Raw genomic sequence first — 20,146 nt, forward strand, 5'->3', positions numbered from 1 at the left:
GTCCATTTTTCAGTTTTGTTTTGTTTCATTTTTAGCTGGCAGCCGGTCAAGTTCCCCCGGAAAATTGTTGGGAAGTGGCTATGGCGGCCTTGCTGGGGGCTCCTCGAGAGGCCCGCCCGTGACTCCCTCTTCAGAGAAACGAAGCAAGATCCCCAGGAGTCAGGGATGCAGCCGAGAAACAAGTCCAAACCGGATAGGATTAGGTAAGGATCCTCAAAGACCTTGAAATATCATTCCCAACTTGGTCATCATTTGTATTATGAACTAAAGACTTTGTCTAATGTTGGAAGTAGAGATTTATTTTTGAATTGAGGGTGTCACTTTGCCTGTGTAAAGAAGACATTCTGATTTGTGCTTTTTACAGATTATGGCCTGTTCAGGTTTGAATTACAACTGACAAACACTTGGGCCTCACCATTCAGATTGATGGGAAAGAATTACATCACTGTGGGCTTTTGTCCCTGAGAGCCCTGTCACAAAATGTTAGAACTGGGGGAGTGGGCAGGGCTGTTCTCTTCACTGTTAGGAGCATTATTGCTTCTCATCCTTTTTTTCATGGATTAGCACTAAGTAACCATTAGTCTACGTATGTTTCCAAAAGCAATTTGTAGGGTCTACATTTATTTTGATTTTGATCTTTAACCTGTTTGGTGGAATTTACAGTCAAAAGAACATGTGTGTTTACTTTTGATGTAGTATTGGTCAAACATGAAAACTAGGAATAAATTAAAACCAAATGTTTGATACTTTTGTGTTATAGTATTTAGTTCCTTTGTGACAGAGCGTAGAATTAAATGAATTACTCTTAGCACCTTAGAGACCTGTTATGCTATTCAAATCTAAATTATACACTCCCTATTTAAAGAAGTCTTCTGTAGTATATTATGAGAAATCTATGTTCATACTCTCTCTTATATTTCCACCTGTTTTCTAAGGATAAAAATCTATTACTGTGAAATCAGAGGACTGCTGTATTCTTAACTCCTGTTGGCTTATCTTTCTCATTTATTTACTTATCTCGTCAACAACTTTCACTGGAATGTTTCCTGTGATGCACCAGGCAGTTTATTAAACCTTAGGATCAGAAGAGAACATAGATGTAGCTTCTGATTTCGAAGAACTTGTGGTCTTAGGGTGGAAATGTGAGACAGTACAATAGATACTGTGACATAGTGCTCTGGGGCCACAGAAACGGCGGGGCTTAGGGTCCTTGTCTGCCCCACTCCTCCCAGATTGCCTGCTAGGAGGGGCTTCCCAGAATAGGTTGTTTTGATGGTGTGTGAGGTAGGATTGGGGGGGACAGAGACGAGAAGGGTGTTCTCGGGCAGACAGGAGCATGTGCCGGAACAGTGAGAGGGGAGGGAGCAGAATGTGCTGTGGGAAAGCCCGGGTCGTTCATTTGGCTGCAGCAAAGGAAGTTGGTCAGGGGGAGGCAGAAGGAGTGAAGGTGGACTGGGAGGGTCGGGCTCACCATAGTCCCTACAGGCCGCCTGGGCTACGAGGAGGCAGGGACACATAATGAAGAAGTGGATTGGGGAGGAGTTGGTTTGACTACCATTTCCAAAGCAAATTTGAAACGTATTCAAGCAGGGGTTTTGTTCATTGTACACGATCCCAGCATCTGTTGGCGTTACATGGCGTGGTCCCTGAGCTGACAGATTATCTGGATCCAATAATAAGTTAATGTGGATACAACCAGAGGAAATGCCATGACTGGAATGCCTACATTTCAGATTAGAGGCTGTAACATGGATATTTGGATCTAGTTTTGTTTGGAAAATGCATTTGATTTCATATCTGGTGGTGAGGTTTTGGCTGTCCTTCTTCAGTAGTTAATTACATGGATAGAACACCTTTTGGTAATCCAGATTGGTTTCATCCTGTTAAAACTATTTTTCTTTTTTGGGATTTTACTTTGCATATTATTAAAGATGCCATTTTTACCTTCTTGAAATTGGAAAAGAAACCACCTGAGGTTGTTTAACATGCCTCCAGGATCTGGTATTCCACGGTTTTAACTATGAATTTTGTGTTGTGGATCGTTGAAAAGAGAGCACTTTAATAAGCATTTACAAGAGGTTCTATGGAGCATCATCCATCAGTAAAAACTAAATAGGAACCTATTCTCTTCCAAAGAGTTCCTAATTTGAAACAATATTTTGAAGAAAGTTATCTCCTTCATGCTCATTAAGGGGAATAGTTATGTGTAAAGGTTAGAGATCATATATACAATTCTGATTTAAAAAGGCATTTTATTGAAATTTCTGTACATGGTGAGAATATACATCAAAAAAGATAGATAAATGAGTACATCTTTCCACTTCTTCCTATTATAAAATTTTATTTTATATTTTTAAAAATTTATTTCTGAGAGAGAGAGAGACAGAGAGAGAGACAGCATGAGCAGGGGAGGGTCAGAGAGAGAGGGAGATACAGAATCTGAAACAGGCTCCAGGCTCTGAGCTAGCTGTCATCACAGAGCCCGATGAGGGGCTCAAACCCACGAATTGTGAGATCATGACCTGAGCCAAAGTCGGACGCTTAACCGACTGAGCCGCCCAGGTGCCCCATCCACTTCTTCCTATAGTACTGCGGAGAGATTTCATTTTATAGGGTGTCGGATATATTAGCATCTTTAGCGGTAGATTGTCCACTGCTGTGATCATTTAGTCAATCTGGGGATATATGCCTGTGTGTCTATAAACACTTGATTCATTGTATAGCAACTTTAAATATAAATATTTAAAGGAAAAGGGTAAGCATCTTTCAAGAATATTTCCTTTTGTGCCTAATAAAATTAAAACTAATAGTTTTAATCATTGCTAAACTAGGCTTGGAATTTGCGCTGAGAATTAATTCTACAAATTATCTACAAATTATGTTTAGTTCAGCTATGTTTCATCTGTGATAAAAATGACACCAAAGATCTTCTTCTTCTTTAGCATTTAAGGTTTCTTAAGCAAAACAAGATGCGATTCCTGTTATATAACCAAGAAACAGAACAAAATCCTGCTACTCTCTTCTCTTCGCAATTTATTGCTTCATAAACTGTTCAGCCAAGTAGAATAGATTGTAAATTGTTTCATCTTGGAGTTTTACTCTGTTTTTGATGAATAAAAAGCCATATAAATAGGTAATATAGCAATTACATTTTGGAAGCTTAGTTTCCTTCTTCCACTCGGCTCTTCAGGCTGTAAAAACCTTTTATTTTTGGCAGCTTACATTCTGTGGATATTCATTTAAAATGTTTTCAGATTTTCTAGTTAAAAATATTTTGAAAAAAAGCAAAAATTAATAGTAGTCAGTGTCCTCTGTTAAATGAGAATCCTGTGTGCAAAACCAAAACCTGAAAGTATCAGACCGTAGACCTACTTCAGGGTAGTTCTCATTATTCCTCTTGGACTTCTGCTTTTGATAGGAGTTCTGGTAGGACCCATCCCTGCCTTAAAAGGCAAAAGTCAGGATTCCCTTAAAACTCTACAGAACTATATAGCGTGTCTCAAGAAATGAAAGCCGGTCAGACTTTCCTGTAAGCACAGCACCGCAGAACCAGCTAAGGACACCGCTTTCAGAAAGTCACACAGCAGGCGTGTCTTCATCGTGTCTTCCTCTTCTGTTAGGCCCTCCCATTCCATATTCTCCTGGAGAACAGTTTTGGCACTCCTGGATGAGGTTGATTGGATACCTGTGTTTTAGCTTTGACCACTTAATGAATTAGTCTTTATAAAAGTCATCCATGGATATACTTCTTAAAACCCTCTTTGGAGAGTGGTCCTTGGAAGTGGTATTAGAAGTGGGTTTTACTCCTCTTGTGTTTTAAATTGTCCAGCATTTGAACTCTTGCTGTCACCACTGATACCCTTTAATGAGGCTTTGGTCAACTGTGGGCAGATGTCTGGAAAATCATAAACAGGATTCTTTCTCTCTCTGTTACTACTAGCCTGTGTGAAAGAAGCCAGTCAGCACGAATGGGTGACTAAGCTTTCTCTGGCTGAAATAGTAGGAGGGTAAACCTTGTTAAGTGTTATGCATATTGTTGTTTCAGATCATGCCTGCTTATCCCTTTTCATGCTCTTTTTTGCCTTCACAAAGCAGGCTCGGCCTGGGAGAGAGCAGAGATCTCCCATTGTTCGAGTGTGTGCATTAGTTTAAGGAAGGAAGTGGACGCAGGATAACGGTCAGAAGTAGTCAGTCAAGAACCATAAGAAAATGCTCAACTTAAGTATGTGCATGTGTGAAACACGATCAGGACTGTTTTTATTATTTCTGATCATTTGTTTTGGAGTGGGTAGTGGAATAAGATAAGATTTTCATTATGCCTTTCAGCAAGGAACTCAGAGGTACTCACATATGTACTACCTTATGTCACAATTCTCTTCTCGTTTAGATGGTGGGACTCTGTCTTCCAACATTCCTAAGGGGGAGGCCGAGACACGAAAGGCAAAGTGGCTTTGTCTCCTGACCTGGGAGGTCATTTCACAAGTTCGATGTGGTATTGACTCTCTGAGGGATAAGCAGCATTTCTTCCTAGTTTCTAGGTGACTTCTCCTGTGTTGGTATCAGTGGGTGTGCCCTTGTTTTTTGAGGGTTTTAAAATTCAGGCCATGTGCTTCCGCCCTCATCATAGGAGCTGTTTAGAATTATCATGAAGAACTTGTTGACTCACTAGTACCTGCTACTCTGACTGAAACTCCTACCTCCATGTCACTGTGCAAAATGAAGGAGACTGTAGGAGTCGCTAGCCAGTCCCACACTAAGCCCATCTTGACGGATTGCTCTGATTGCGTTCCTGTGCTTGGTTTTCCCTCGCTTGCCAGCGCAGACCGAGGACGTCGCCAAGGACTCGGGCGGCTCTTACGTAACTGCAGGGCCAGACTGAGCTCTAGCACTGAGCGGAGACCGCAGCAGGAGCTGGCTTGACCTCTCACTTCCGGGTTCTTCTTTGTCAGGGAATTTAATGATTCTGGCGTGTAAGACATTCTTGTTATAGTTTGCTAGGGGAGTAGCCCTGAAATTGTAGGCCATGCCCGTTACTGTAATAAACTTGGCTGGTTTTACATCAGAGATACTTTTTCCACAGTTTTCAGGGAAGATATTTCTGTCCAGCCCAGAATTAGTAGATCCACTCAAGATGGGCATATTTATTGTCCCCACAGCTAGTATGGAGTTATCTTGCCAGTTCTTTCCCAAGTATTTTGCCAATTCTGTGTCTTTGTTCCTCAAAGTAAATGAAAAACCCAAAACATCATGGTCTTTTCTGAGCTTTATGGCCCAGTTATGGTAGAAGGTAAGCTACTCACATGACATCAGCATTTTATAACATGACAATATGGTCATTGTTAATGCATTATCCACGGATAATTTTATTGCAATATAATAAATGAGTATAATAAAATTATCTGTGAATACTTATACCGTAATTGGCTGTTCTTAGGTCAGCGGGGGGGTCTTTTAGCACGAATATTGGGATTGTCAGTTCACATGCTACTGACTCATGTGTAGGGCATGCCGGATAAGCAAGGGTGCTTGAGTAGGGGACCACAGGCACACCTATTTGGATTCCCATAGGAAAAGCAGGGATTACATGTTGGGACCATTAAATAAAAGGATAGCAACCCCACCTCTTTATTTATGCTGGTTTAGATAATTAAATATGTTGGAAGCATCTCGACACTTACTTGGAGTGGGCACGCTCTCCAGCTGTGCCAGTCTTTAGGACCTCTGTTTGTAAGGAAGCCCAGGCTGAGAGAGGTGAACCCTCTTCCTTTTAATTAGGTAAGTTCATGGAATTTAGTGACCAGAGCCTTTATTCTGTTTTTTAACCCGGAGTAAATTATCTTTCTAACAGCGCAGTGTATATGAAAATGGCTTCAGTCTTTTATCATCTTGTTGAGAAGTTTGTACTAAAGCTGTAAAAACTGATCATTTTCTAAAAAGGCTTTTGACCTTGTATTTCCTGGTTGCTCTTCGGAAAGCTTTCTTTTCAGTTCTTACATTTAGGTGTTACTTCACCTTCATACAAAACCCCACGGAAGCAGTGAGCGTAATTGAGTTTTTACGCAGACCCTCCCCTGTTGTGAGCACGCAGGTCGGTGAGGCCTCTGCGGAGAGTCCTCACGATGNTTACGTTAACGGAATGTAACTGACGTTTTGTGAGTTTTTCTGTCTTCATTAAACTTCTTCACCTTCTCTGAAACCCCTCATGCTGCACGCTAGCACGGAGCAGCCGTATCCCTCGACCCAGCATGAGTCAGGGGTGCAGCCGCAATGCCAGCTGTGAGAGCAGCCGCGATACGAGCCCCGCTCGGGGCTTTCCTCCACTCGGTGAGTACCCGTAGGCGCCGACTCTCAGAGCAGAGCTTCTTGCCCTGCTCCCAATGCTTGTCCCACACACTGCGAGGCGGAATGACCTGCTGTCCCTCCTCTACTGTCCCTGTGGTCCTTTCTTCTTTCTTTCCTCTTCCCTAGTTCCCCTCTGTTGCCCTCCTCTGCATGCTTGAATTTTGGCAGTTTCCACTTTCTACATATGGGAGGAAAAAAACACCACTTCACTCTGTACTGTTGCCATTTGTGACCACTTGCCAGCAGCAAGCCTGTCTGTGTGGTTGCTTCTAACCTAAGGGGACGCTTGGCCAAAGCCTGTTGCTTCTGAAAAGTAGAGTTAATCCAGAGGTTTTCCTTTGTCACTGAATTTCGACAATTTGTGTTTAATTTCACCAAAGGCCAGGACATACGTGATTCAGTTCAAAGATGGGAAAAAATAAAATCATGAGAATGTGTAGGAAATGAAATGTGTTCAAGTTTGGGCGTGATAATGTTAATCTAAAAAGCTGCATGGAAGAAGATATTAGCCATGACTTGGTTAAGTGAGTCATTTCAGTGCTTTCTTTAAAGCGAGCCGAGAGTAGCTCTTTGATAAACTGCTTAGGTGTATAGCCCAGGGTAAACGACTTTACAGTGTTTATTGTTAATTAATCAGATATTTTCATTCTTCCTGGGCTCAACAGGCTGCTTAATGTCTGTGACCTGATGCCACCCCAGGGCAGAAATTTACAACATTTGGTCACCATAAGGTGGTGTCAGTACCATATCTGGGGTCATGAGCCTGGTGCCACCAGGGGCTGCCTATCCACCAACCCTCTGTCTGTCTTACAGTGAGGATTTGTATTTTCACAATTTTTAGGAAATAAGAAAAACTAACAAAAAGAGAAACCTATTTCCTGTAAGAAATACTGTGTTGGCCTTTTCTTTTTAGGTTCAGTAGGCTAAAATGGACATATATCTTTTACCTAGTACAAATCATTAATCCCCAAAGACCTCTAGAAAGAACACACACTTCCACAAAAGGCCTTTTGTGTTCTCCAGTAATTGTGTCTCAGTTCTTCGCCACATTAATTGCTGTAAAACTGTATATTTTCCTTTAGATAAGCATGGCAGGTCGAAGTTATTTTATAAGATAGGCCTAGGCCTGAGGTTGTTATATGCAATTGTGGACTGCACCAGTCTGTTATTTTAACTCTACGTAACTGGTCTTTCAGATATAAAAATCTCACTCCAGAAGGTGGGTGATAGGTCAGCAGCACAGTCTTAATACTTGCCTCTCTCTGCTCCTGATGCCATACACTTCTTTCTGGTGCCCTTGTAGCCCATCAGGATCAATAATCAAAACCCAGATCTACCTCCTTATGACCCATTGTCCTTTATGAACTTAGAGCCATGCTGGATGATTCGCTTGACTCAGTGAGAAGACACCTTTGTGAGACAGTCTACCTGATAGCATAGATCCCAAGGGGGGTGACTCACCTTGTACCCACCAGCTATTCCACAGCGGTCCGGAGCATTCGAAAAGAATTCTCAGCAAATCAGGGGCGGCAATGGTGATTTTTTTCTGAATGAACTGGTGGTTTTTCCTTTTAAGTTAAAGCTGTATACTTCTGCATCTTGCTGACTATTTGGTCTTCTAAATAGCCTGTTATATAAGTGAACAGTTCAATCTGCTTATTGGTTATTTGGTCTCTTAGAGGCAGTTCCGTGTTTATTTCCTGTGTGTACTGGTATTTTCCTTATTATCGATGGAAGCAGCCTTTGTTCTCCAGCATGTGATCAGTGCACCAGGCAAAGTGTGCTGAATTCTTGAGTTCCTGATTGAACCCTGAGTACTTGAATGATCTAGTCTGGTTTTCACTTTCTTTGGTGAAATGGATCTGCATAAGTGTCTTGGTGACAACCCAGGATGGTGAAATGTGCAGTCGCTCCTACCAGGACAGAAGATGTCGATGCAGATTTTTCCCCTTCCTAACAAACTAGCATCAGCGCCTGTCAGGGCCAGAGTTAACATCTTTTCAGCTGAATTTTTATGCCATGCCCTCTTTTCCTTCTTGGGGTAAGTTTGTCCATAAAACTTTCATCCAGGAGAACAAGGAGTGCCTTGTGTGTCCCAGCCCCTGTTCTGAGCAGGTACAGCCCCTGGTGGCTCCTGTTCACACTCTGGGACAGGTGTTATCGTTATCCCTTTTTTATGAATGAGGGAACAGAGATTTAGGGAGAGTAAGCCAACTGTCTCCAGGTCACACAGCTAAATGGTGGCGCTAGGTTTTGAATCCAGTCAGACTTCAAAGCCTTGCTAGTCCCTTACCTCATTTGAAAGTTGTGACAATTTAGTGTCTTTCATTTGTTCCTCAGAAGTGTATCAGATGCATTCTCTCCAGGCTTAAGCACACAGAAAGTGCCCTGTAATGTTTCTCAATTATGATCTCCAGGCTTGGGGTTAAGCCATGGGAATTCATAGGTAAGTCCCTGAAGGTGGTCCCCAGGGGAACTCACTGAGCCCTTTAGACAATATGACGTTTCCTTCTTCTCATTCATGTAATAATTGTTTCCCATCCTCTCTCAATAAATTAGTGAGATTTTTGTGTTTAGTGCCCCTTTGGGTCAGTTAATAGAGCCAGATTTGTTTGGAAAAATAAAAAGTGGGGGTGTGAAAATAATTACACTTTGGTGATTATATGTTGGTTTTAAGTTTGCTTTGTTTTGGTCACCAAGTTATTTTGGACCACTTTAATAGGAGGGTATTTATACGGTTACAGCAACAATGTCTATGTGAAAGTAAGGGCTCAGCTGTAAGTCAGGCTCTGATGTGAGTGGGTCCATCTTGGGTTCCATTGTTGGGTGTTCACTTGAGAACATGACCAAGGATTCAGTCCATGCTGGATTTACTGTACAATAGCCTGTTGAAACAGAACCAAAAGACGACTTTTGAAGGAACCTCAGGCATTGCTTAAAAGGTATTTTCGGTCTATACTGCCAGGATGTGGGACTGATACGTTGCACAGTAAATGGTAGTCTTCAGCCTGGAAAATTATGAAAAGGCCTTAAAAAGTGATTATTTTAGATCTGCGTTAGAGATTGCCAATTAATTTTTGTGTATCTTGAGGAATTAGAAATTTTCCTTTCGTGAGCTGGTAAAAATGTGTTCTTATCCACCAGGTAACCTTTGCTATTTGATACCGCTTATGCCACAGATACGTGCATTTTCATAAAGTGACACGAGCTTAAAAAAAATAAAAGTATAGGGGCGCCTGGCTGGCTAGGTTGGTAGAGCATACGACTCAGTCTCAAGGTCGTGAGTTCAAGCCCCATGTTGGGTGTGGAGATTACTTTTTTAAAAAAATCTTAAAAAAATAAAATTGTATCGAAGAGTTTGAGGTTTTGGTATTTTACAGCAGAACAGAAGTGTTCACATGCACAGGCTACTGCGCTTTGGAAGCTTGGGTGAAAGCTAGATTTTTTTTTTTTTTTTTTGGTGGCTTGGGTGAAAAGTAGCACAGCTTGGGAGACCTGGTTAAACCTGTGAACTTTCTATGATGCAACCACCATGCTCTTTCCAGGGTAATGAGTATGAGCATATTTTCTTTGGGGGTCCCAGAGGTAAGGAAGAGCCATGTATTACAGGGTACTCTGCTCAATAATTTGTGTTCTGAACCAAGTCTGTTTTATGGTTATTTCTGAAAGTTATTCTCTCTATATGAGGGCGGCGTTCAGCATATCACTCCTCAGACTGATGAATCAATTCGCTAATGAGTATTTGCTAATGAAGGAACATTTAACGTAGACGCGTAAGTTGGCGCTTACTCGTGAGCGTCACTGCCGGCACCAGCACCTGCAGCACTGCCACTGTCGTCTCCACCATTTCACTCAGTGCCCGGCGCTGCTTTACGTGCTTCATGCATGATCTTTTGCAGCTGTCTCTGCTCCCAAGAGGTACGTACCCCTGTTAGCACCATTTCCAGATGTGGAAGCTGAGACACAGAGGTTTAGAGCTTCGCCTGAGGTCCTGCAGCTGGTCGTGACCAAGCCAGGAAGTGGCCCCGACTAGTACAGAGCTGGCGCTCCTGGCCAGAGCACTGAAGTGCCTCTCCAAGGGAAGCCCCTTAAACCCATTACCACTAAATTTCCAGCAGCACAACAATCAATTCCTTAATGATTAGGATATTCGTGCAGGAAAACAGAAAAAATGGGGGGGGGGGGGNTATGGGGGGGGGGGGGGACACACAGGATTTCATTTGTTGAGCCCCTTTCTTGTGACTCCATTCTATTTCTGTTCAAATAACATTATGAACTTATATGCTTTTGTGTTTGGTGCATGGTTGCATATGCATCACATACCAATGAGGCGTCTTGTGAGCTGAGTAAATAGTCCATTCTCCTGCCGCTCCACCGGGTATAGACGGTGCTCTGTGACTCCTGGCGTCCTTCATGTTGCATATTTCCATAACGGCTGACTGGGGCTTCGCGGCGCGGACGTAAACATGGAGTCCAAGCTTAGGCACCTTGGATGGTGCCTCTGTTGTGCCTGTGTGTGTAACAGCCGAGTGAGAGCCGGCAGGCCGCCGCGGGGTGTGGGGTCGGCACTTGCTATCCATCCATCTCCAGCGCCATCTCCGTTCCTGAGAAAACATGGCCTTGTCAGGAGTGGCCCCCGCGTCTCCTGTGGACTGTGGCATTTTCTGTGTCGGGTGCTCGTGTGTTAATCCTGTGGGTGTTGCCGTTCCTTTTACCTGCAGCCTCTCGACGTCATTCCAGGTCCACTAGCGCCCTCTCCACTGCTGAGTCTGTTGGGCAGTCAGGTGAACAAGCGCTAACTGCATGACTTGGCTTCTTCATGCGTCCCCGTCTCACGCTCATTCTAGCATTCGTTTCCATCAGTGTCGCCTCGCACTTGGCATGTATGCACTTCACGTTTGTTTTCCCCAGCGTGCTTTGGTTTTTTTCCGTTGTCGAATGTTTATGGTTCTGTTAATAGGCCGTAGATGCTTTAGAGCCTGTTTGACAACATCGTGTCTCCAGTGTTCATGTTTATGTGAAAACAAAACAGAAACACGGGGAAGAGTGTCCTCCCCCCTTTGAGTCCCCCCTTTAGAGAACAAGCACCCAAAATAGGGATCACGAAAAGTCCCTTTGGGAAAATAGGGTATGGATGTCATCCGACAGAGTCTGCTATTTCCAAAGACTTTGCTCCCAAGAAGCGCTGATTACCCATGTTACTTATTAGTGTCCGGTTCTGGTGATCTGGAGGAGCCATCTAGTTACCACATGTCCCCAATCACAGAACACATAACTTCACAGGTGTAACTGTTGTCCTAAAACTTTGATGGAACAACAAAGTCATGAGTCAGAGAACCAGGTCAGGTCAAAGGTAGCCTTTGCAGCCTGCGGTCCCCAAATGTGTCATCCCAGCCCGCTTCCACAGTCCCACAAGTCCCCCGGGTAGCCGTCGGGGCAGAATGTAAGCATACAGAAATGCATCCGTGTGCTGGATTTCACAGACATTGTTTTTGTATGCTGACCATCCCAAATGACTACTTTTCTCACTTGAGTAAGGCATTATGTGCTAAGTCACAGACTGCTGATGGTGATACCTGTCGCCCCTTCAGTGAGCTGTTTTCTCCGTTCTTCCTCGAAGTGAAGCAAGCTGTGCATTTTTTTTTCATGTGCACTCTGTTGAGTACACCCCTGAAGGTTAGGGGTCTGACCAAGGGCACAGGCCATGTAACCACCTCTCGGGGAATGGAGCTTCATAGCGACTTAAGAGCAGGGAGAGTGTAGAACAGATTTTGGTCTGGTGAAAACAAAAGGCTTGTAACTTTGCTCAAATCCAGACAAGTCTTTCCCCTTCAGATGTGAGATTCAAATGATCCGTGACATCTGTCCAGCGATCTGCAGTCGCTGTGTAGGCGGAGCTGTATGCATCTGGGAAGCACAAAATAATTGCATTGTTCTTACAGCTTTAATTTTGTGTCTTAAAAACAAAATATCAGTATTATCCCTGGAGCAAGAATTGCTGGCATGTGATGTACTTTTTATTTTTTAGTTTTTTAGGTTCTGTTTTATTTAAGTTTATGCTGGATAAGTTTTAAATGGCTTATAACTGAATTACTTTCATTTTGTTCCTCATAAATCCCTTACTATCTACCCTTTTTTAATGGAAAAAAGACTTGAACAAAGATTATGTATAGTACTATATGCACAGCAAATCTCAAATTTACACAAGTTTTATATTTCAACTGATAATATACATATGTACATAACACATATATATGGAGACATATAACAATGATTGTTTTGTGGTCTCTTAGTTTATATGGCACATGTAATCATCTTTTACATAATGACTAAGACATCATGAGTATGACCAACAAGTGCATTAAAAAAGGGGATAGTACAACATACAATTTTTGTTTCTTTATAAGAATTCATGAGTGTATAACGTTTGGTTAGCGGTGTTTACATTTTTTCCCCTTTCTGTGGTGCTAGAAGGTGTAATTTTTGAAACTGGCATTTTAAATAAGCTAAGGAACACCTCACTTTAGAAGTTCTTGTTTTCTAAAGAACTCTTGTTACGTACGCAGAATTTTAAATATATCACTTTATAAGAAAGATCAGTTCATGTAAAACAGAGTTAGCTTTCCTTTTACCCTAAATACTTCGTTACGAGAATACGTATGTGCACGCGCATGCACACACACACACACACACACACAGTCCAAACAGTGTCTTATTTGTTCATAAAAAGAAAGCATTTTTGTTATCTAACATTTTTCTTCAAAGGCTTTTTATACATTAGCATTTTAAATAAGACACGTTTGCCAGTAAATAGTGTGATACACATAGGATATATGATTTTTACATGAACTCCCCTGTTGTAGCTTTAACCTCAGCACTTCTTAAGGAATGCTGCTCACCTAACGTCATGGGGCTTTTAAAAAGCTAGTCGTCTTAGTCCATGATCCTCAACATAATTGAACTTAAAATAATTAAACTGCTGGAATTTATCTTAAATTCTTTGGATTGCATCCATTTTGTGTACACATACAAAGACTGTCATTGAAATTCAAATCCTTTGAGAGACCCAGGAAAAATGTACATTCATGTTATCTGAATGATTATTGTTTTGCAGTGAAGATGCTAGCTTTTTATGGTGATCATTGAAGAATTTAATAAACTGATTTTTAAATAACCTTTGGTGACACAGGCATCATGAACAAGCACCCAAATTAATCGAGCTCAGTTAATAACAGTTAAACAGTAGTGGGACTAATGAAAATTTGCAGAGATCAATTGAATCCATCAGTTTCAAATGTTAACTTTTTATCACACAGTGCATTAGAACTACTGATTTGTCAAACCATGAAGCTAATTAGTTTGACCAAACATCAGGGCCTCCAGAGGGAACACTAAATAGATTAAAAGACTCAACACATCGCCCAGCTCACTTCTAGACTAAGTTCCCCTCTCTCCCCTGTCTCAACACTTTAACAAAATAAAACCTCATTAGAGAGCCATTAAAGTTGTTAGGATGCTTTGTAGCAGGGATAGCATTCAGGGGGAGCAACTTCACCCCTGCCGCTGGTAACAGGTCAAATCTAGTCAGGACTGCAAGTGAAGTGTAGTTAAGTGCGGTTAGAGACTTCCCAGTGCCTCTGTCCAGTAGGTGGGAAGAGGCAGGAGCCCTTGCAAAGAACTGAGAAAATGTGAAGTAAAGTGACATATCTTTGGTTTTGTTTTTTGAATAGACCGGTTTGGGCTTGGCCAGGCAGGAAGAGTACCTGGCTCTGTGAATGCCATGCGGGTTCTGAGCACAAGTACAGACCTTGAAGCTGCTGTCGCTGATGCTTTGGTAAGAGTCCCGGCGTGTGCAGTCTCTCTCTCTGACTCACTCATCCGCATTTTCCTCCGTCCTCACAGAAAATCGCCTCCAAGTCAGGGTACTGAGCCATCCTCAGCAGTGTGGGAATTGTGTCAATATTGTGTAAACTTGGTGTAACTAACGTGTAAAGTTGTTTTATTATCCCTTTCTTTGGAAACTTTGATCCCCGTACGGAAGTGAAGATTGGCCTTACGGAAAATACTAGCATCAAGTATTTCTTCTGTGCTCCTCAATATCAAGGAAGTTTTGATGACATTGGGCTTCTTTGATGTCATTGGGCTTCTTTTTCTCCCCCTTTTTCTCCATGTTTTTTTTTCAGCGTTTCCTTTTTTCATTCTGTGGCTTCTGCTGCTTTACAGGCTCGATGGCATAGCCTAAGCATATCATCATGATAGTAGGTAACAGCGTGAGTGGTTTAAAAATCTCACATTTATTCGACGACCACACTAGTTGTTCCATACAATTTCACATTTGTTTTGTTTTTTTAAATGAGCCATCAAGTCCTTATTTAAGGAAACTTTCCCAAATGTTAATGCCGGTGAACTCTGAGGCCATAAGGCACTGGGGGAATGTGTTTTTGCATCATTATAATGTAGTGTCTAAAAATTATAAGAAGACTATAAAGCAGTTAGAGGCCCTTCCATTTGTGGTTACAGCAAAACACTCCCTGGTAGAATCCCTTGTCAAATGGCTTTTTAAAGATGCATTTCAGCTGGTAGTGACACTGCCTCTAGCATATTCCGGTTGATGTGCTCAGCATTTAAAGTAGGTCCTCTTTAGAACTGTCTGGACTCTGGCCTTACTTGTGCTGTTTGAAGGTATATTGTCTCTCTAAGGAAGAAAGTACCATGACATCCTGCTTTCAGAACCAGAAGGTTTAAACCCAGCCGTGTTTTTCATCCAGTCAAACTGTTACAGTCTGTGGCTGCACGGATTCTCACTGTCACCCCTTCCTGTGTCACCCTCATTTATTCCTGCTCAGTCAGATTGCTTGGACAGGCAACTGTGAGCAAGTAGTTTGCCGCCCTCCCGATGCTTTTCCTGTAAGCAGGGGCGCCTGGCCAGCTCTATTCATCAGCCTTCTGTGTAGAAGGGGTTTTTTCCTGGCAGGTACTGGAGTTCAGGATAATTGCTCTAACCTTGGCTTTGACTTCATAGTCATGAGCTGGAACAGAACTCTGTGAAGCTATTCTTCCTTCCAAGCTGCAGCACTGGGAATTGCTTATTTATTCAGAGACCCTATTTGGAGGTCAGAGGGGTGGGAAATGATGGATGGGCAAAACCCTTAGTTAAATGGGACTTCCAGTTAAGGCGGGGAAATTCCCTCCTCCTCTAAAGAACCGCCCAAGGGACTGTGCACAAAGTTCTAGGAGCCAGAGTTGGACTTGGGAACTTAAGCTTGGGCTTTCCTTGACTTGGGCTCTTCTCTGAGCTCTAGCCATCCGTCCACTCAGGCTGCCCTTATTACTCTTTGTCCAAGCTGCTTGGTCTCCCTGAGTGACCCACTGCAGAAGAGAGAGCTCAGGAATGGTACCCAGAGTGTGCTTCCCAGTATAAGAGCCCCAGGGGCAAACAGAATCTAGCATAGGAATAGGCGGAATGTGGTGTGGGGGAGTTTTAGTGTAGCAAGAAGTATGGCAAGTTCTAGAAGGCATTTTCAGGAGGTGTAGGAAGGGCTAGGAGATGCCATTGGGAAAGCGTTCTTTGTTATTATTCGCTTGACATGAATCGCTTGCTAACCTATATTTTTGGTTTGCTAAGATATGTTTTGCTGTACACTTTTGTTGCAAGAACAATCCCCACATACGCTTCTGACATAATTCTCTATGCTTTTTCCCCATCCTTCAATATTTTCCTGCCTACAGCTGTTAGGAGACTCCAGGAGCAAGGTACCAGTGCTTTAACTTTTGTTTTACCCACTTCATTTTTTCTGTTGCAAGTATATTTCCTTTAGGAGCTAGTGAAAGCAACAAAGCATGTAGTCTAATGTAGAAATCCTGGTCTGAATTATGATTTGTCAGCTCTAGTGAAGCCATTGTTAGTGATGGAGTCAGTCACCTCTCTCATCTGTTCTAGTTTTTTTTGTTTGGTTTGATTTTGTTTTTTAATGTCAAGCTCAGCTCCTTCTCCTATCAGTGTTTTATTTTATTCTGTTTATTATTAACCCTGTTTGTGTCTACTTACTGTTTTTATTATTTCATGGATGGATATAGTCAACATTTTTCTTATTTTACGGATCTAGTTTATACATAAATCAGATGATCCTATAATCTGCCATCCTAACAGGGATTATTGTGAAAGGGGGTGTGATCCATAATTGTGCCAGGACGAGAGGCATAAGACAGAACTGTCCCCAGCAAGTTGTGATGGACGGATAAGCCCTATTATTAGAGAATTACACTTGGGGGGAAAAAAGAAAAAAAAGATTACATTTTATGGTTTTGGCCAATAACTTTTTTTTTTGTTTTTGGGAAAATTGTATTTTAGCAATTTACTAGCTGTTGCTATATTATTTATGGGTTTAACTTCGGTTTTATATCCAGGGTATGAGAAACAAATGAAGGGTCTGCAGGAAGCTTGTTTGTGTCAGATAATTTAAGAATCCTCTGCCATGGGCTCCTCTGCTCTGGAATTTCAGTTTCATACTTTCTTAACGAAGCATTAATATTCAAACAGATTTTCCCATTGACCATGCTCACAATCTGTTGTTTTTGATTGGGAAAGGGGCCGGTGGGTGCACCTATACCTGCTGTGTGGCCAGGGCTGGGCCAGGTTAGTTAGCGTGTCCTTCCATGACCTCCTCGCCACGAGCGTGTGAGAGGTATCCTATTATCAGTTCAAAGACGGGGAGAGTGAAGCAGGAAGGAGCGGAGGCTTTCTGGAGCCCTCAGCCCTCAGCGGCTGCAGAATTACCGTCCAGGCGGTCCCAGTGCCAAGTCCACACACTCTCCTAGAGACCGTATCCTCCCGTGGATCGGACGTGCTGTGGATCGCTCTGCTTGTCACTTCCTGTCCCGACTGGACGTCTGTGTTTTTGTTTTTATTTCCCTGATCTGTAGGCACAGGAAAGTGTGTGCTTGCGTGCGTGCGTGTACCTTTTTACCATCAGCCCCATTGCTGTTTTTGTGTGGTGTGACTCACGGTCCTTTCGCCTTCCCGTTTCTCCCCCCCCGCCCCACGTGGGACTGGACAGAAGAAGCCTGTGAGGAGGAGGTACGAACCGTACGGCATGTATTCCGACGATGATGCCAACAGTGACGCGTCGAGCGTGTGCTCCGAGCGCTCGTACGGCTCCCGGAACGGCGGCATCCCCCACTATCTGCGACAGACCGAGGACGTGGCCGAGGTCCTCAACCACTGCGCCAGCTCCAACTGGTCCGAGAGGAAGGAGGGGCTGCTCGGCCTGCAGAACTTACTGAAGAGCCAAAGAACACTGAGGTGAGGGCGAGGGGCCGGGGCTGCGATCTGGGTCCCAGGCTGTCCTTGGCAGCAGCTCAGATGGGTCTCCTGTCACTCACCGAGGCCATGCAGAGTTCCAGGGTGCAGGCACAGGTGCCCAGGCCACTAAGGTGATGGCCACATGGTCATTGCCTGCCGGAGACTCTGAAACCTCTGGTGAATACTCTACTTGATTAGGCTTGTTGGTCCTTTGGTTCCCTTATGGCTCCTGTTGATCTGGCAGGTGTTCTTTGAGTAATCCTGGTACAGCTTGCAGTTTACGTAAAAAGTGAGACACTCTGCAGGTTGGTACAGCTCATTACACTGTGGGGGTGTGGGTAAAATGATAGCAGTCTCCATCTAAAATTTTTTCTTGTGCATGCATAGAGCTTATAAATGGGCACAGTGATGAGATGCTGAAACAGAGTACTTTAAGGCTGCCACAGCGTTATCCCCAGAATTGACTGTTTTCTTCTTGCCTTTGGTTCTGGGTTTCATAAATTTTCTAAAATGTGTGTGTATTACATGTACCAAAAAAGTATGTATGTGTTTATACCATATTTCATCAAATCTAAGGCACCGTTGATGCACCATTATTTTACATCCCTCTAAGAAGAAGTGCTACTTACTAAACCATGGCAATACTAGTAGGTCGTTGATTATAAGATGAAGCTCAAAATTATAGAAATGTTACCATGTGAAAAATATGGGTTGGGGCGCCTGGGTGGCTTAGTCAGTTGAGCGTCCGACTTTCGCTTAGGTCATGATCTCACGGTTCGTGGGTTCGAGCCCCGCGTCGGGCTCTGTGCTGACTGCCAGCTCAGAGCCTGGAGCCTGTTTCAGTCTGTGACTCCCTCTCTCTCTGACCCTCCCCTGCTCACACTGTCTCTCTCTCTCTCCTAGAAATAAAAAAATTTAAAAAAAAATATGGGCAAGTTAGAATCTGTTGGATAAAAATTGGATAATTTTTTTAAGTCTATTTTGAGAGAAAAAGAGAGAAAGCGTGCATGTGCGGGAGGAGGGGCAGCAAGCAGAGAGAGAATTCCAAGTGGGCCCTCGGCCGTCAGCGTGGAGCCCAGTGCGGGGGCTCAATCCCACCCAGACTATGAGATCACGACCTGAGCTGAAAGCAAGAGTTGGACACTTAACCGACTAAGCCACCCAGGCGCCCCTGGATAATTTTTCTAAGATAAATTGTCAGAGTGCGTAAGTTTATGGTCACAGATGGGCTTTGCAAAGCTGAGTCAACACTGACTCACAAATCACTGTGCCGTAAGTGTGCCCGTGCAGTCAGCCAGCCTCCATCCACCCTGCTGTATTGTACCTACTGTGTGCCGACCAGCGCCTCCCCTCAGCCCCCCATTACTCCATTCTGGTCACGGAGATGTCGTGAGCAGCGTTGTCCTGTGCCTTCTGAAATGCAGGTAGCCTCTGACACTCTAGTGAGTTGTCAAAAACAACATGAGGATGGTTTATTGAGATGATTATTCTTCAAGAATCTGCTTAATTCTGGTGGTCCCAGTTTCTTAACATTTTAATGTTCACTCAGTCTCCATGGAATAGTCTTCAGAAATCTGTTGGTTGGAATTGGTCTAATCTAGAGCACGTTGTTAATAATGTTAAAGGATCATCGAGCTAACAGCCTCATGTGTATGAAGGGGGATTACTTGGGGTGATTTGGGGACAAGACGATGATCCTTAGAATCAAGCTTTGAAGTAAAATGGGACTCAGTGGTACAGACAAGGATAAGAAAGGGCAAAAGGACACTAACAGGAAATGAGCATTTGCTTTGTCTCAGTACTTGTAGGAAGGAAGTGTGGTCCCTCCTTAACCCTCCCCGGAGCCATTTGTTTGATAGATTAAAGACATCTGAGTACTTGTAGCAAAACTGAGATTAAAATCCAGGTCTCTCTGACCCCACACCACATGCTTTTCCTAGTTTATCTCCTTGCCTTTCATCTTTGGCAGGTGGAAAACAGACCTCCCATGACATGAGTGGGATTTCACTCATGGCTTTGCCTCTCCCGTGTGTGTGAACTTGAGCAGTTGCCGTCAGACGTGCTGTCTCCTCATCTTCAGTTGAGAGCCAGACTACCATGATTTTATATTTCTACTTAATCTCATTATGAGTTAAATAAGTTAATTCACTTGTGAAAAAAAGCTTTGTTATATAAAAATTATTTTTTAAAAAGTTTTAATGTTTAGTTTTCAGAGAGAGGGACAGCATGAGCAGGGGAGGGGCAGAGAGAGAGAGAGAGACAGACAGACAGAATCCGAAGCAGGATCCAGGCTCTGAGCTGTCAGCACAGAGTCTTACATGGGACTCGAAACTATGAACCGCGAGAGATCATGACCTGAACTGAAGCTGGACGCTTAGCCGACTGAGCCACCCAGGCGTCCCTGTTATATAAAAATTATTTTTTTAAAAAAGCTGTCAGTGGGGCACCTGGGTGGCTCATTCGGTGAAGACTCCCACTCTTGATTTCAGCTCAGGTCATGAT

General features: G+C 43.2%; 1 protein-coding gene across 20 annotated transcripts in view; it reads left to right on the forward strand.

Moving 5' to 3' along the window:
• CLASP1 (cytoplasmic linker associated protein 1) overlaps positions 1-20,146 on the forward strand; it is a 269,221-nt gene that overhangs the window by 190,355 nt on the left and 58,720 nt on the right. For 9 of the 20 annotated variants that reach the window (XM_077755273.1, XM_077755291.1, XM_077755272.1 and 6 more), the window contains 5 exons: positions 36-203; positions 6,217-6,324; positions 14,073-14,176; positions 16,072-16,095; positions 17,400-17,644. In XM_077755273.1, coding sequence (XP_077611399.1) covers positions 36-203; positions 6,217-6,324; positions 14,073-14,176; positions 16,072-16,095; positions 17,400-17,644 — 649 coding nt within the window. The remainder of the gene's footprint in view (positions 1-35; positions 204-6,216; positions 6,325-14,072; positions 14,177-16,071; positions 16,096-17,399; positions 17,645-20,146) is intronic. The other 11 variants (XM_077755280.1, XM_077755283.1, XM_077755284.1 and 8 more) reach the window with 3 other exon arrangements.

This window comes from Crocuta crocuta, unplaced genomic scaffold (genome assembly GCF_008692635.1).
Source record: "Crocuta crocuta isolate KB4526 unplaced genomic scaffold, BGI_CrCroc_1.0 scaffold548, whole genome shotgun sequence".
NCBI lineage: Eukaryota > Metazoa > Chordata > Mammalia > Carnivora > Hyaenidae > Crocuta > Crocuta crocuta.